Raw genomic sequence first — 17,282 nt, 5'->3', positions numbered from 1 at the left:
CCCCTAGAATGCCAGGGCAGTATAACTACCCCACAAGTGACCCCATTTTGGAAAGAAGAGACCCCAAGGTATTCGCTGATGGGCATAGTGAGTTCATGGAAATTTTTATTTTTTGTCACAAGTTAGTGGAATATGAGACTTTGTATGAAAAAAAAAAAAAAAAAATCATCATTTTCCACTAACTTGTGACAAAAAATAAAAAATTTTAGGAACTTGCCATGCCCCTCACGGAATACCTTGGGGTGTCTTCTTTCCAAAATGGGGTCACTTGTGGGGTAGTTATACTGCCCTGGCATTTTCCAGGGGCCCTAATCTCTGGTAAGTAGGTAAATGACCTGTGAAATCCGAAAGGTGCTCTTTGGAATGTGGGCCCCTTTGCCCACCTAGGCTGCAAAAAAGTGTCACACATGTGGTATCGCCGTATTCAGGAGAAGTTGGGGAATGTGTTTTGTGGTGTCATTTTACATATACCCATGCTGGGTGAGAGAAATATCTTGGCAAAAGACAACTTTTCCCATTTTTTTATACAAAGTTGGCATTTGACCAAGATATTTATCTCACCCAGCATGGGTATATGTAAAATGAAAAAATATTTAGAAAAGGCTCCACCAGCAACCTACTGGAGCACAGCCTTTCAGTTTACCAGCTGAAAAAGAGGAATAAATCAATATAAATATAGGCTGGCTCACAGTATTTTTGCTTTAAAATTTATTGATACATTCAATCACAACAGCCTGACTGTGTCAGTATCAGCATACATATATAGACAAAAATGTGTAAATAGGTATATAAGTGCGGAGCTCACGCACAAAACCTAAATAACCGGAGTACTCCTAGGAATAAGACCTAATGGCTAAAGTTGGGCTGCAAGGGGTATTCTGTTGGACCGCTCATATGTCCAAGCTTTCAAATGTCAATTTGCCGTATAGTTGGAACCGGAGGTTCTGCTTTGTCCCAATTATATTTTCTCACAGAAGGACTCTGTGTTAGGATGTTGTCTGACAAAAATAGAAACCGCACTTGTTCCACTCAGTAGGGCTCCACTTACTTGTTGTTAGCGGAGCAAACCATCAGAGCCGCTCTCTCAGCGTCCCACGTGTCCAGCCAGGTAGTCGATCGCTGGTTTGTGACGCAGGAGTCTGAACCGTCAGACCAGCGGAAGCTGGTACAGCTGAGTTGAACCGGTATTGTCTGAACTCGTCAGGTCAGGAAGAGTGAACAGGATTTACCTTGTATTTGCGGCAATGCCAGATATAGCAACACAATGTCAGTCCACTTGGTGAGTCCTTAGTAGATAAGATCTTTGCATCGGTGTGGGACGTCTTGTATATTTTAAAAACGATTGCACATGAAATAATTGAAGAAAGTCCTCTTGTGTTTTTTAAAAACCGCACTAATAGCCAGGTCTTAATACACACTAGACGCGTTTCGGAACCAAGTTCCTTCCTCAGTAGATAGGTGTATAATGCTGAATACAGACACAGGTTGTTACTTTATATACCCTGTTTGGATTTGTTAAAAAATATGGGTCGGATGGCGGACTGGGCTAAACTGCACAGCCGTAATCTTCACCTTTAATGACAGACACAATGACCGACCGCAAATATATTGCTAAAAGGCGTCCTACCATCATGTTATAATTATATATGTGTAGGATACACATTAAAAAATAAACAATAAAGCAATTGAAACAATTTAAAATGTAACATATGCTGGAACGGCTGGACTCTAATATTGAGAGGTTTGATGGAAAATATGGGTCGGTTTTTGGACTGAGCCATCACAGTCTCAGTCATTACTCTAAAGTACATAGATAATCAATAAATTCCAGCACGTTACTGCATAGGCTACATTATGCAGATACACATTTATTTCATATTAAATATAAATATACATAATAAAAATTGTTGATAAAAATACAATAATACTAATAATAAAAAAAAAAAAAAATAATAATAATGATAAAAAGTGATAATAAATTACATGCTGGGATATCTGGTATGTGGCTTTAGGGTGAGAGGGGAAGGGATGCAGGAGGGGTCAATGCGCTGAAAAACAGCCCGGCATTGACTCCCCGTGTAAACCAACCCGTCTCCCCTATAGGAACCCGAAAATTTCAATTTCTGAGTTGAGACCTTGAGGCATCAAAGACCCAAACTCGAATATTTTCTTGGACTCCTGTCTGGACATTTTGGCCACAAAGTCGCCTCCTCTCCAGTCCTGTTTGACTGATTGGATAGCCACATAACTCATTTTGCTTGGATCACCTGCATGATATAATTTAAAATGCTTGGATAGAGGATGCGTTTCAGATTGTTTCTTGATATTATTAATGTGTTCAGATATTCTGGTCTTAAATACCCTTTTTGTACGGCCGATGTATTGCTTTGGGCATGGGCACTGAACAATGTAAATGACTGCCCTACTATTGCATGACAAAATTTCTTTGATTTCCCATTTGAAGTTGTTGGACGTTGATGTTATCTGTTTAATGTTTCTATCAAAGTGTGTCTGTCTACAATTTTGACAGCATCCACACCTGTAGAAACCTTTTAGGTTGGCCCATGGGGTTATCAATGATTTAGTTTGATATTTCCTTATTGTGGGAGCCACTTGTAGTCCCAAATTGGGAGCCCGGGTATACACTATTGGCGGATGTACCGGGAGTATAGGACCCAACAGTTTATCATCCTTTAGTAAATGCCAATGATTGTGAACAATATTACTCACCATTTTGTAATCTTTGTTGTATGGTAAGATTATTTTAGCTGCAATATCTGGTCCTTGAGTGGTGGTAAATACTCTTTTGGGTTTAAAAAATAGGGCTCTATCAAGTTGTCTTACCCTTTGTATAGAGTTCTCCAATAATTTATTGGGGTACTCTTTTTGTAGGAACTGCATTTTCATGTTCAGTGCCTCTGCTTCGAACTGTCCATCCTCCGTACAATTCCTTCTTAAGCGCCTAAATTGGCTATAGGGGACATTCAAGAGCCATCTCGGAAGATGACAACTTGTGTTCAGAATAAAGCTATTTTTGGCCACATCTTTATGATAGGTGCTACAGGCAAAAGTTTCCTCTTTCTTTTCAATACGCAAATCCAGAAAGTTTACTGTATGTGGATCAATATTGGCTGTAAATTTCAAATTTAGTTTGTTAGTGTTTATGTTACTTATAAACTCCAACAAGGATGGATAGGATCCTCTCCAAATCAACAGAATATCATCTATATAGCGCCGCCATAGGACCAGGTCCGCTCCAAGCTTGGGAGTGATGGTATCTTGTTCCCAAGCTGCCATGAATAGATTGGCATAGCTCGGAGCGAACCTGGTACCCATGGCGGTGCCAGTGGTCTGTAAATAAAAATTAGACCCAAATTGAAAATAGTTGTGGTTCAGCACAAAATTGATCCCATCCAGTATGAACTGGAGTTGCTCGATCGCCAAATTCCCTTTTTGTGACTGGATTTTGGACACTGCCTGTATGCCCTGATTGTGATTGATGCTTGTATACAAAGAACTCACGTCCAATGTAGCATCAAACCTCTCAATAATTGAGTCCAGCCGTTCCAGCATATGTTACATTTTAAATTGTTTCAATTGCTTTATTGTTTATTTTTTAATGTGTATCCTACACATATATAATTATAACATGATGGTAGGACGCCTTTTAGCAATATATTTGCGGTCGGTCATTGTGTCTGTCATTAAAGGTGAAGATTACGGCTGTGCAGTTTAGCCCAGTCCGCCATCCGACCCATATTTTTTAACAAATCCAAACAGGGTATATAAAGTAACAACCTGTGTCTGTATTCAGTATTATACACCTATCTACTGAGGAAGGAACTTGGTTCCGAAACGCGTCTAGTGTGTATTAAGACCTGGCTATTAGTGCGGTTTTTAAAAAACGCAAGAGGACTTTCTTCAATTATTTCATGTGCAATCGTTTTTAAAATATACAAGACGTCCCACACCGATGCAAAGATCTTATCTACTAAGGACTCACCAAGTGGACTGACATTGTGTTGCTATATCTGGCATTGCCGCAAATACAAGGTAAATCCTGTTCACTCTTCCTGACCTGACGAGTTCAGACAATACCGGTTCAACTCAGCTGTACCAGCTTCCGCTGGTCTGACGGTTCAGACTCCTGCGTCACAAACCAGCGATCGACTACCTGGCTGGACACGTGGGACGCTGAGAGAGCGGCTCTGATGGTTTGCTCCGCTAACAACAAGTAAGTGGAGCCCTACTGAGTGGAACAAGTGCGGTTTCTATTTTTGTCAGACAACATCCTAACACAGAGTCCTTCTGTGAGAAAATATAATTGGGACAAAGCAGAACCTCCGGTTCCAACTATACGGCAAATTGACATTTGAAAGCTTGGACATATGAGCGGTCCAACAGAATACCCCTTGCAGCCCAACTTTAGCCATTAGGTCTTATTCCTAGGAGTACTCCGGTTATTTAGGTTTTGTGCGTGAGCTCCGCACTTATATACCTATTTACACATTTTTGTCTATATATGTATGCTGATACTGACACAGTCAGGCTGTTGTGATTGAATGTATCAATAAATTTTAAAGCAAAAATACTGTGAGCCAGCCTATATTTATATTGATATGTAAAATGACACCCCAAAACATATTCCCCAACTTCTGCTGAATACGGAGATACCACATGTGTGACACTTTTTTGCAGCCTAGGTGGGCAAAGGTGCCCAAATTCCTTTTAGGAGGGCATTTTTAGACATTTGGATACCAGACTTCTTCTCACGCTTTGGGGCCCCTAAAATGCCAGGGCAGTATAAATACCCCACATGTGACCCCATTTTGGAAAGAAGACACCCCAAGGTATTCAATGAGGGGCATGGCGAGTTCATTGAAAAAAAAAAATTTTGGCACAAGTTAGCGGAAATTGATTTTTTTGATTTTTTTCTCACAAAGTCTCCCTTTCCGCTAACTTGGGACAAAAATTTCAATCTTTCATGGACTCAAAATGCCCCTCAGCGAATACCTTGGGGTGTCTTCTTTCCAAAATGGTGTTATTTGTGGGGTGTTTGTACTGCCCTGGCATTGGAGGGTCTCCGCAATCATTACATGTATGCCCAGCATTAGGAGTTTCTGCTATTCTCCTTATATTGAGCATACGGGTAATGAGATTTTTTTTTTCCGTTCAGCCTCCGGGCTGAAAGAAAAAAATGAACGGCACAGATTTCTTCATTCGCATCGATCAATGTGGATGAAAAAATCTCTGCCAAAAAAAGAAAAAGGAGGAGAAAGGCGTCTGCCAGGACATAGGAGCTCCGCCCAACATCCATACCCACTTCAGCTCGTATGCCCTGGCAAACCAGATTTCTCCATTCACATCAATCGATGTGGATGAATAAATCATTGCCGGGATTTTTTTTTTTATATATACAAAGTGTTTGCCAAAGTATATGAACACCTCCACCTCCTCAGCTCATATGCCTCGGCAAACGTATCTTTTACTGCAGAGGAGAAATCTCGTCTTGCAGCGCCGCATACACCGACTTGCGTGTAATCTGACAGCAGCGCAATGCTTCTGTCAGAATGCACATCAGTGCTGCAGCTAGTTGATCGGTTGGTCCACCTGGAAGGTAAAAAAAAAAAAAAAAAAAAACAGGCCGCAAAGCAATAACTTTATTAACTTTAGAACAGAACATATTAACTTTTTTTAACTTTTTTACTTACCGGTAATTTTTTTTTTTGTTTAGTTTTTTTTACCTTTATAGAACAAACCTCTCCTTCCCCATGGGACAATGTGCAAAGCGCAAATCGCCCAAAGATGTGGCGAAGTACGTTATGCACTTTATCCCAGGTGAAAGGAGAGGTTTGCAGCAGCTGAGAGTAAAAGGGCCCTAATAGCCCTGTGTGCCTGTCCTGTGAGATGCAATCCCTATGCTAGGTGTACCTGTGTGTGGTACTTCCGGAAACACTCACCAAAGCATAGGGCAGGGTGGTCAGGACAGTCAGGACAGAAATAGCGGGTGTCACGCCTTATTCCACTCCTGCTACAGACACGACATCTTTTTCGGGTTGACGGTTGGGTTGAGGTACCAGGAACGACACTGGGGAAATGTCGCTCGTGTAGACGGCTAACTACACTGGTGGATGGGGCCACGGAACCTCCTGGATATAGGAGGTTCTCGATGATCTCTTCCTGGAATTTGAGGAAGGATCCTGTTCTCCCAGCCTTACTGTAGAGAACAAAACTATTGTAGAGCGCCAATTGAATTAAATATACAGACACCTTCTTATACCAGCGTCTGGTTCTGCGGGAAACTAAATACGGAGACAACATCTGGTCATTGAAGTCCACCCCTCCCATGAGCGCATTATAGTCGTGGACACAGAGGGGCTTTTCAATGACACGGGTTGCTCGCTCAATTTGGATTGTCGTGTCTGCGTGAATGGAGGAGAGCATGTAAACGTCACGCTTGTCTCTCTATTTCACCGCGAGCAGTTCTTCGTTACACAAGGCAGCCCTCTCCCCCCTTGCAAGACGGGTGGTTACAAGCCGTTGGGGGAAGCCCACGCGACTAGTTCGCGCGGTGCCACAGGCGCAAATCCATTCTAGAAACAAATGCCTAAAGAGGGCCACACTTGTGTAAAAATTGTCCACATAAAGATGGTACCCCTTGCCGAATAAGGATGACACCAAGTCCCAGACTGTCTTCCCACTGCTCCCCAGGTAGTCAGGGCAACCGACCGGCTCCAGGGTCTGATCTTTTCCCTCATAGATCCGAAATTTGTGGGTATAGCCTGTGGCCCTTTCACAGAGCTTATACAATTTTACCCCATACCGGGCACGCTTGCTTGGGATGTATTGTTTGAAGCCAAGGCGCCCGGTAAAATGTATTAGGGACTCGTTTACGCAGATGTTTTGCTCGGGGGTATACAAATCTGCAAATTTCTGGTTGAAATGGTCTATGAGGGGCCGAATTTTGTGGATCCGGTCAAAAGCTGGGTGGCCTCTGGGACGGGAGGTGGTGTTGTCGCTAAAATGCAGGAAACGGAGGATGGCCTCAAATCGTGCCCTGGACATAGAAGCAGAGAACATGGGCATGTGATGAATCGGGTTCGTGGACCAATATGACCGCAATTCATGCTTTTTTGTCAGGCCCATGTTGAGGAGAAGGCCCAAAAAAATTTTAAGTTCGGAAACTTGGACTGGTTTCCACCGGAAAGGCTGGGCATAAAAGCTTCCCGGGTTGGCGGATATAAATTGTGTGGCATACTGGTTGGTCTCTGCCACGACTAAGTCCAAGAGCTCCGCAGTCAAGAACAGCTCAAAAAATCCCAGGGCCGAACCGATTTGAGCCGTCTCAACCCGAACTCCAGACTGGGCGGTGAAAGGGGGAACTACAGGTGCGGCTGAAGTTGGTGACTGCCAATCAGGGTTTGCCAGCACCTCAGGGATTCTAGGGGCTCTACGGGCCTGTCTGTGCGGTGGCTGCGACGGGGTAACTAGTGCACGTGCCACCGTACCAGCTTCAACTGCCCTTCTGGTGCTCGCCACGTCACCATGTTGTACGGCAGTGCTGGTACTAGGTCCAGGGAGGGCTGCGCTGCTGGTGTATGCCTCACCACGTGATCCGGCAGCGACAGCCCCACTCTGCTGCTCTTGAAGCGGATCCTGCATAACCTGTGGTCTAGCGACACGGGGCCGGGTACGCCTAGTGCTGCCAGGGACCTCAACCTCCTCGTCCGAACTTTGGGTCAGAGAGCCACTGCTTTCCACAGGTTCATATTCTGACCCGCTAGATTCGTCAGATGAGGGTTCCCACTCCTCATCCGACTGGGTCAGAATCCTGTAGGCCTCTTCAGAAGAATACCCCCTGTTTGACATTTTGGACTACTAAATTTAGGGGTATTCCCTGAGACTACCCAAGAAAAAAAGCAAGCCTGTCTTACAAAGGGGAGGCTAGCGAAGTACCGGAGGCCGCTGCGGTTGATAAAAAATATCAAAACTGATTTTTTTATCGCCGCAGTGCGTGTAAAATGAATGTGCAGTGATCAAAAAAAAAATAATTTTTTGTCACTGCGGTGGGGCGGGCGTGGGTGAACGCACGTGTGGGCGACCGATCAGGCCTGATCGGGCAAACACTGCGTTTTGGGTGGTGGGCAAGCTAAGGTGACACTAATACAATTATAGATCTGACCGTGATCAGTTTTGATCACTTACAGATACTATAAAAGTACAAATGCTGATTAGCGATACGCTAATCAGCGAATAAGTGACTGCGGTGCGGTGGGCTGGCCGCTAACTCACGCTAAACTACCTAACCAAGGGGCCTAAACTATCCCTAAAACCTAACAGCCAATACTAGTGAAAAAAAAAAAGTGACAGTTTACACTGATCACTTTTTTTCCTTTCACTGGTGATTGACAGGGGCGATCAAAGGGGTGATCAAAGGGTTAATTGGGGTGCAGGTGGGTGATCTGGGGCTAAGGTGTAGTGTTTGGTGTACTTACAGTTCAGTCTGCTTCTCTGCTGGATCCAACCGACGAAAAGGACCAGCAGAGAAGCAGAGAAGCCATATAACAGATCATATTTACTAATATGATCTGTTATATGACTTGTGATTGGATTTTTTGAAAATCGCCAGCCTGCCAGCCAATGATCGTTGCTGGCAGGCTGGTGACGAAATTGTTCTTTAACTTTTGCCGGCCCGCGATGCGCATGCGCGGGCCGGCTTGGAGCGAAATCTCGCGTCTCGCGAGATGACGCGTATATGCGTGATTGTGCGCAGCGCTGCCACCTCCGGAACGCGAATCTGCGTTAGGCGGTCCGGAGGTGGTTAAACATATAAAACTTATACATTTGTGGTAGTGTTGTAATCGTACTGACCCAGAGAATGAAAGACACAGGTCAGTTTTGTTGCATAGGGAACGCCACAGGGACATAACCCGTAAACTGTGGAGGAATTGCGTTTGTTTTTCCAATCCCACCCTTTTGGGAATTTTTTTCCCCACTACATTGTATACTATGTTAAATGGTGGCATTAGACAACTTGTCCCGCAAAAAACAAGCTCTCATATGGTTATGTTAACTGTAAAATAAAAAATTATGGCTCCAGGAAGACAGGGAAGAAAAATAAAAACACAAAAATGAAAAAACCTTCGGTATCCTAAGGGTTAAAGGCTATGTACACCTTTGGGGGCAGTTTTTTAATGATTGAATTGTATCTATTTTGAGCTAAAAAAAAAAAATTTAATTGGTCTTTTTTACAAATATGGAACCCTTTTTTCTGTACAGGGCTGAGGTGCTCTAATAGAGGGATCTGAATTTTCTCTCTGCTCCATTAGCCAGCTAATCCACGGGTTCCTTATCTGCTCTCTGACATTATAAACACTCATTATAGCTCAGTTCTTATCTTACTAATAAGAATGTGGCTTAAATAGGTGTTTATGACCTCTTAAACTACTTTCACACTAGCGGAAAAAAACCTTTTCCGTTTTGTCCCCATTCATTGTCAATGGGGACAAAACGTAACTGAACAGAATGGAATGCTCCAAAATGCATATGGTTCCGTTTGGTTGCGTTCTCATACCGGAGAGCAAACTGCAGCATTTCCGTCATGGGATGCGGAGCAAGAAGAGTCCGTCATGACCACAAATGCAAGTCAATAGGAACGTATCCGTTTTCTCTGACACAATAGAAAACTGTAGTAAGAAGACCAGCACTCCGTAATTCCAATAATGAAAAGGATTTTCTTTATTCGTCACCCATATGTGACGCGCGTTTCGACACTACTCTGTGTCTTTGTCAAAGTACAGGTGATAACAGCTCCTGGAGCTGTTATCACCTGTACTTTGACAAAGACACAGAGTAGTGTCGAAACGCGCGTCACATATGGGTGACGAATAAAGAAAATCCTTTTCATTATTGGAATTACGGAGTGCTGGTCTTCTTACTACAAGTATCTGGGGAATCAACCTACTGACCGTGCACCTGGACCCCTACCGAAGCACAGTGCCGCCCATTTGCCTTTGATACAATAGAAAACTGATCCGTCCCCTATTGACTTTCAGTGGAGTTCATGACGGATTCGTCTTGGGTATGTTAAAGATAATACAACCGGATCCGATCATGATGGTTGTATTATCAGAAACGGAAGCGTTTTTGCTGAGCCCTGCCAGATCCAGCAAAAACGCTAGTGTGAAAGTAGCCTTAGTAACTTAGAGATAAGGGTTATTAGATGACCAGCACAAAGTGAAAGTAAAAAGTATGATTCACAACACAGCTAGACAAATTGTTAACCCTTGTGACAGAACAGCTCAATATTTTTAATAAAGACCAAATATAAAAATGATTTTAGCCCAAAATGAGTAAAATACTATCATAAAAAACAAATTCCTCCGAAGGTGCACATAGCTTTTAATCTTTTTTTCTTCTTCTGCAGACAGGACACATCAGGGAGGCTTATGCCGCAGCCAGTTGTCTCACAGCTTGTCACATGACAGGAGATAGAGGCTACACATGGCTGAGCTCCTGGGACACAGCAAAGATTAAATGGGTTGTGCCAAGTGTTAACGTTTCCCCCTATCTACAGGATACATTTTAAAAATTTGCTGTTCAAAAACAAATGCTTGATGTAGCTTTGGTGGTTTTATAAAAGTGTGTGCATGTAGGCGTCAGCGGATTGTATGAGCTGTGCACATCTTGAACTTTTATAAGAGGCATGAATAATGGACTCTCGTTGCTATGGGCAACTAAACCTGTTCAACTAAGCCCGCATTTTGCAGAACTCATAGGGGCAACGCTATATAGAAATGCCTTTTCTTGTTTGTGGACAATAATAGGGCATGCTCTATATTATTAGCGGGGCCCTGGAATGGAACTACTCTTTTGCGGACCTGGCCGTCTGAATGAGTCCTTAGAAGAAAATTCCCCCTAGTGCCCCCAAATGTGATAAGATCACCAAAGAACATATACTCACTTTGTTTCCTCCCATTTTGAAATCTCTGGTCTTCACCTCTGGTTTCTGTTTACAGTATATAACACATGGCTGCTGTAGGCAATCACTGGCCTCTGAGATATACAGGCAGTTTAATGACAAAAGCTATGCTCATTTTAAAGGGATGGAGCTACTCCTGATCGGCAGTGTCGGACTTTTGCCAATCTGATATTGATGGCCTATCCCCTCAGCAACTTCCAGCATCTCCCAGCATGCTGTAGTTATTTCTATAGGAATTCAAAGGACAGCCAAGCAAGTGTGTGTGCATAGCTTCACAGCAGCTAGAGTGACAGAGGTTGATGACCCCTGGCCTATTCTAAGGATAGGCCATCGATGTAAGATCCCAGAAAGTACATTTAAAGGGAACCTGTCACCGGGATTTTGCACATCCGCAATACCCAGTCCCCATAGCTCTCTGTGCTTTTATTGTGTAAAAAAAAACGATTTGATACATATGCAAATTAACATAAGAGTCATATCTTACTTGTGTGACCAGAGAAGAGTCATATTTTCAAGCTCTGACTCATCTCAGGTTAATTTGCATATGTATCAAATCGTTTTTTTTGAAACAATAAAAGCACACAGAGCTATGGGGACTGGATATTACAGATGTGCTAGCGGCGATCTAGCAACCCATGTCCTCAGCTCTATACCCAAAATCCTGGTGACAGGTTCCCTTTAAGTAAATATTCTGTGCCTGCTTTCATTTACATATGTGATTTATTTGTATTATATATTTTTGTTTGTTTTAGGAAAAACACCATCCAGAATTATATAGCAGCATGGTGAGGCAACAGTTTTCTAAAAAGACGGAATTCACACAACAGATGAAAGCTATTGCCTTACAAGTAGAACGCATGCATGGAAGAAAAAATATATCGATAGAGGCTGATGTACAGAATGAAAAAGAGGCTGATGCAAACCAATCTAAAGTGTCCTCAAATGTAAGTAGTCTAACCAATGGGTAACAACACATCGGGAGACATTTATCAGGACTGGCATACCCATACACCAGTCTTAAAGAGGACCTTTTACCACTCCTGACATGTCTGTTTTAATGGTTATATGCATGCCCCATGTAATAACAATTCTGGAACATCTATTCTTATGGCTGTATGTTGTGCAATTCCTTTATCATTTCTACTAGAAGTCATGAATGAATTGCTATTAGCCTTTAGTAAGGGTACAGAGGGGAGGAACCAGTTAGGGGGGGTGTACCTGCACAGACTCACTCTATCCAATCAGTGCTGCCATTTTCAGACTGTGAAGATACACCCCCCAACTTGTTACCTCCCCTCTGTACCCTTATTGCAGACTGCTAGCAATTATTCATAACTTCTAATAATAGAGGAATGGGACAACATACAGACATAAGAATAGATGCTCCAGAATTGTTAGTATGAGGGCAATGCATGAAGCTATTAAAACAGACATGTCAGGAGTGGTGAAAGGTTCTCTTAATGTCCCTGCACTAGCCTCTTAACAAATCAAATGTATCTCTGCTTTGCTGTGCACCAGAAACTGAAGTCTACGCCAGCTACAATTTCAGTTATAACTACAGCTATAACTTACACAACTTTCTGGTGAAAATTGTATTAAATGTGGTGGGCTGCATGAAACCCAGCCCCCTTCCACTAAGACTAATCCCTTTCTCTGAAGTGGCGAGAAGCCTAATGGTTCACATATGGCGTGGGCCATAATGTGTGACTTTTTTACTGCACAATAGTGGTGTAAATGTCCCTCATTATTTTCTTGGAATTAACAGAGCTCATTAGTGCACACCAGGGTTACTCAAGTACTTTTTGTAAAGGTCCACATGCCTGGTCAGGTGAAGGTCTGAGCCTGACAACATCAGTGACACATAGCTTGCTGTGGCAAGTATTTTTTATTTACATTTTTTTTTAACAATAAGCGATGCCACTAATCCCACCCAAAAATTAGTTACATCACTAAGAGGTTAAAATGCAGAGATGAGAGACAAACCCAACAATGCAGATGTGCTGAAGGCTGCTATCAAAGCAACCTGGGCTTCAATAACACCTCAGCAGTGCTACAGGCTGATCACCTCCATGCCACTCCGCATTGATGCAGTAATTCATGCAAAAGGAGCCCCGACTAAGTATTGAGTGCATATATTGCACATACGTTTAAGGAGAATAACATTTCTGTATTAAAAATAATTTTTTTAATTGATCTTATTATATAATAGTCTAATTTTCTGAGATACTAACTCCTAGGTTCTCATTAGTTCATTAGATCACTCTGTGTGTAATGAATCTATATAATATGAGTTTCACTTTTTGAATTGAATTAGTGAAATAAATTAACTTTTCGCTAATCTTATTTATTGAAATGCACCTGTAGATTGTGAAATTGAATCCTGTGGATCTCATAAAGGAAATGGCTTCTTGGCAATAACTAGTGTGACACAGTGAGGGGTTGTGTCTGGCAAGGCAGGTATTTTCCTCCCAGCATGTGCGGCTGGGCTGGTTTTCAGCCAGGTGAGGTCAAATACCGGCCCGGAGTTTAAGTGCCGGCCCGGGTTTTGGCAGCGCCTGGCTGTCCTTAAATAGGCAGCTGGGCTCAGCAGAGATGTCTCTGTTTTTGGGATCTTAGGCTTTGTGCCGTGCTGGAGGGCTGAGAGCCGCAAGCTGGGGAAACGGGCCCTCTAAAGCCTGCTGTGGACTACTGGAGGCAGAACTGCCAGCAAGGTGACTTGTGTTATATGAACTTTCCATTGTGTGTGAATTAACACCAAGACTGCAAAGTTATGTGCTGTTTTGTGCAGTTGCCTCAAGTGTGAATAAACATTGACGTTTTGAGTTAGGAACTTGTATTTTGCCTCTGTACTGCATCCGCTTACCCTATCTACCAAAGCGAAACCCCACCATTGATGAAGGATGTGGGCAAGAGCAGTGAGGCTGGCGTGAATGCCGATATTTTTGGTTTCTGCATTTTTCAGGCACGGTTGTATGTCGTATATTAAGCCAGCTGTATTACATCTAGTGCCCCACGACAAAATGGAGGCTGTTGTGAAGGCCCTCATGGAGGCTAATCTGCAGCAGCGAGAGACAAACCTGCAGCAATGCAAGGCTAATAAGCAGCAGCAGGAGACTAACCAGTTGCTGCTACAACACGTGATGGCTTTGCAGAGACAGCAGGAGCAACCCTGAGCATCCACTATGCCTGGGAAGCAGTCTGTGCCACGATTTCTAAGATGACCCCCGCAGACAGCATCGAAACCTACCTGGCGATGTATGAGAAAGTGGCCATCAGGCAAAAGCAGAGGCTCTGCTGGACTCAGGGAGTCTGGTGTCCCTAGTAAGTATTAACCTAGAGTATTGGACCCTTTTAAAATATAGCTTTTATTAATTCAGTTACAAATAGAGTAAATCACCCTGTGATATCTGGGTGACCTAAAATGTATCAAGACAGGATGTCGCCCAGCTACCACCGTGAAATGGTGAGTTTGATGCCTTATGGATAGTACAAATTCCACAAGGGCACGTATGACGTTGGCAATAGGTATAGGTATACGTTAGAGGAAGGCTAGGGTACTTCCGTAGGTACCGGGGATAATTCTCTCCCTGTACCAGCCCTAGGTTAGCCTCTGCCCAGGGTTGATCCCTGATGGTGGGATATCCCTGTCCCCGTACCTGCCCTGTCTGGCCCTGTACAACCCTATGTGTTGGGAATGTACCAAAAATAGTGATGTCAATAGTATTTGTTACCCCGACGCGTTTCCCCACTAAGGTTCATCAGGGTGTCGGTTAGGAACAGATAATTAATGTAAATAACATCATAATTCAAAGCAAGATAAATTAGATAAAAATGTACTATGTCCTGGATGAGACGGTGCAGCAGACCATGTTTGGGGCTGGATGTATCACACAGGATCTCATAATAGTAAGGAGAAGTATCACCTGAAAATAAATCACAGAGATGTATATTTACTTACAGGATCGCAGAGGTCTTAGCGCCCCCCAGGAGATAAAAACTTACTGGTGATGTGCCCCATCGCTGTCTGGACTGCCGCCTGCCAGATTTTGTAAAGCAGTGGGGCTTCTCTGTGCTGCCGTTGTTTAAATATGCACTTAAGTGACCACAGAGAGGGAAACGCTACTTACCCCTAAAAAATCTGGAGAGGATGGGAGAGCGAAGACTCGCCTTATTTCTACGTTTGACGTGTCCAATGCAGAAGTAAGGGCTATCCTCAGTAAGTACTGGCCCATTTTACAAATGGACCAGAGTGTGGCAAAAAGTATCTCGCCCCATCCGAGTATAACTTTTCAGAGGGGCAGAAGTCTCAAAGATAGATTAGTACATAGTCACTACCAATATCACTGAAAAACCAATAATGTCCAAACTCTTGCAAGAACAAATAGGGATATCACTGAAAGCAAGAATCTAAAACTTAACTTTTATTACATACAATAAAATCATATAACTTGGATCCATAAAGATCCTATACACCGCAATAAGCTATCACAAAAAACCACATAGGCTCAAGCAGTGGGATGAGCCCAGGAAGAAATTGGCATACGTGGGGGCACAGGGGCACCCCATTGCCGTCCCTCTGAGCTGGTGGTAGAACCGCCCACTGAACAGGAAAAAATTGTGCCTTACAATGTAGGATCAGAATGAAGTGGTTGTGGTCCTCAAGATGATTCCCTCTTGTGCTCAAGTAGTATGAGACCGCTAAGAGGCCTTTGTCATGGGGGATACTGCTGTACAATCACCCACTTCACCATCTCCCCCTATACTGTTACGTGTCCACTTTAAGTCTGGAGTGCCGCAGCGTCGCTAAACCGGAAGTGACGTCTGCGTTCCAGCAAACCAGAAGCTAGGCATGCGTTCCAGGGAACCGGAAGTTGCGGCCTCGGTGTGCATTCCAATCACCGGATATCTAGTTTCCAGGATTGAGGACGTGCACTTAAGTGCATATTTAAACAACGGCAGCACAGAGAAGCCCCACTGCTTTACAAAATCTGGCAGGCGGCAGTCCAGACAGCGATGGGGCACATCACCAGTAACTTTTTATCCCCTGGGGGGCGCTAAGACCTCTGCGATCCTGTAACTAAATATACATCTCTGTGATTTATTTACAGGTGATACTTCTCCTTACTATTAGGAGATCCTGTGTGATACATCCAGCCCCAAACATGGTCTGCCGCACCGTCTCATCCAGGACTTAGTACATTTTTATCTAATTTATCTTGCTTTGAATTATGATGTTATTTACATTAATTATCTGTTCCTAACCGACACCCTGATGAACCTTAGTGGGGAAACGCGTCGGGGTAACAAATACTATTGACATCACTATATTCGGTACATTCCCAACACATAGGGTTGTACAGGGCCAGACAGGGCAGGTACGGGAACAGGGAGATCCCACCATCAGGGATCAACCCTGGGCAGAGGCTAACCTAGGGCTGGTACAGGGAGAGAATTATCCCCGGTACCTACGGAAGTACCCTAGTCTTCCCCTAACGTACTGTATACTTATACCTATTGCCAACGTCATAAGTGCCCTTGTGGAATTTGTACTATCCATAAGGCATCAAACTCACCATTTCACGGTGGTAGCTGGGCGATATCCTGTCTTGATACATTTTAGGTCACCCAGATATCACAGGGTGATTTACTCTATTTTTAACTGAATTAATAAAAGCTATATTTTAAAGGGTCCAATATTCTAGGTTAATACTCACTTTACGGACACCTATTTGACTGCTATATATCCCGATTATCGAAGTACCGTTTGACCGAATAGCTATGGACCTCATAGGCCCAGTACCGAAGTCCGCCAGAGGGCGTCAACACATCTTAGTCATTCTATACTACGCCACTCGGTACCCGGAGGCGGTGCCACTGCGACATTCCTCGGTCAAACTCATAGCTAAGGAGTTAATGGAGATGTTTTCCCGAGTAGGACTACCTAAAGAGGTTCTGACCGACCAAGGAACCCCTTTCATGTCCAAGGTGATGAGGGAACTCTGTAAGTTGCTGCACATAAAACAACTACGGATGTCCATTTACCATCCGCAAACGGATGGTCTGGTAGAACGGTTTAAACAAACATGAAAAAATATGTTGAAAAAGGTAGTGTCTAAAGATGGGAAGGACTGGGACCTCCTTCTGCCCTATCTCATGTTCGCAGTGCGAGAGGTACCCCAGGCCTCTACTGGGTTCTCGCCCTTCAAATTGCTATATGGAGGACACCCTCGCGGTCTCTGGGACGGGGCCAAAGAGGCGTGGGAACAACAACCCACTCCGCATAAAGTGTCATTGAGTAAAA

The 17,282-nt window shown here is 43.5% G+C and overlaps 1 protein-coding gene across 3 annotated transcripts in view; it reads left to right on the top strand.

Annotated features, from left to right (window-relative positions):
* LOC121001698 overlaps positions 1–17,282 on the top strand; it is a 133,008-nt gene that overhangs the window by 45,457 nt on the left and 70,269 nt on the right. For all 3 annotated transcript variants that reach the window (XM_040432874.1, XM_040432875.1, XM_040432876.1), the window contains exon 8: positions 11,734–11,925. In XM_040432874.1, coding sequence (XP_040288808.1) covers positions 11,734–11,925 — 192 coding nt within the window. The remainder of the gene's footprint in view (positions 1–11,733; positions 11,926–17,282) is intronic.

The sequence above is a fragment of the Bufo bufo genome, chromosome 5 (assembly GCF_905171765.1).
Source record: "Bufo bufo chromosome 5, aBufBuf1.1, whole genome shotgun sequence".
Taxonomy (NCBI): domain Eukaryota; kingdom Metazoa; phylum Chordata; class Amphibia; order Anura; family Bufonidae; genus Bufo; species Bufo bufo.
Note: the sequence above shows the minus strand (reverse complement) of the source record. Positions and strands in the feature narration are given on the sequence as shown.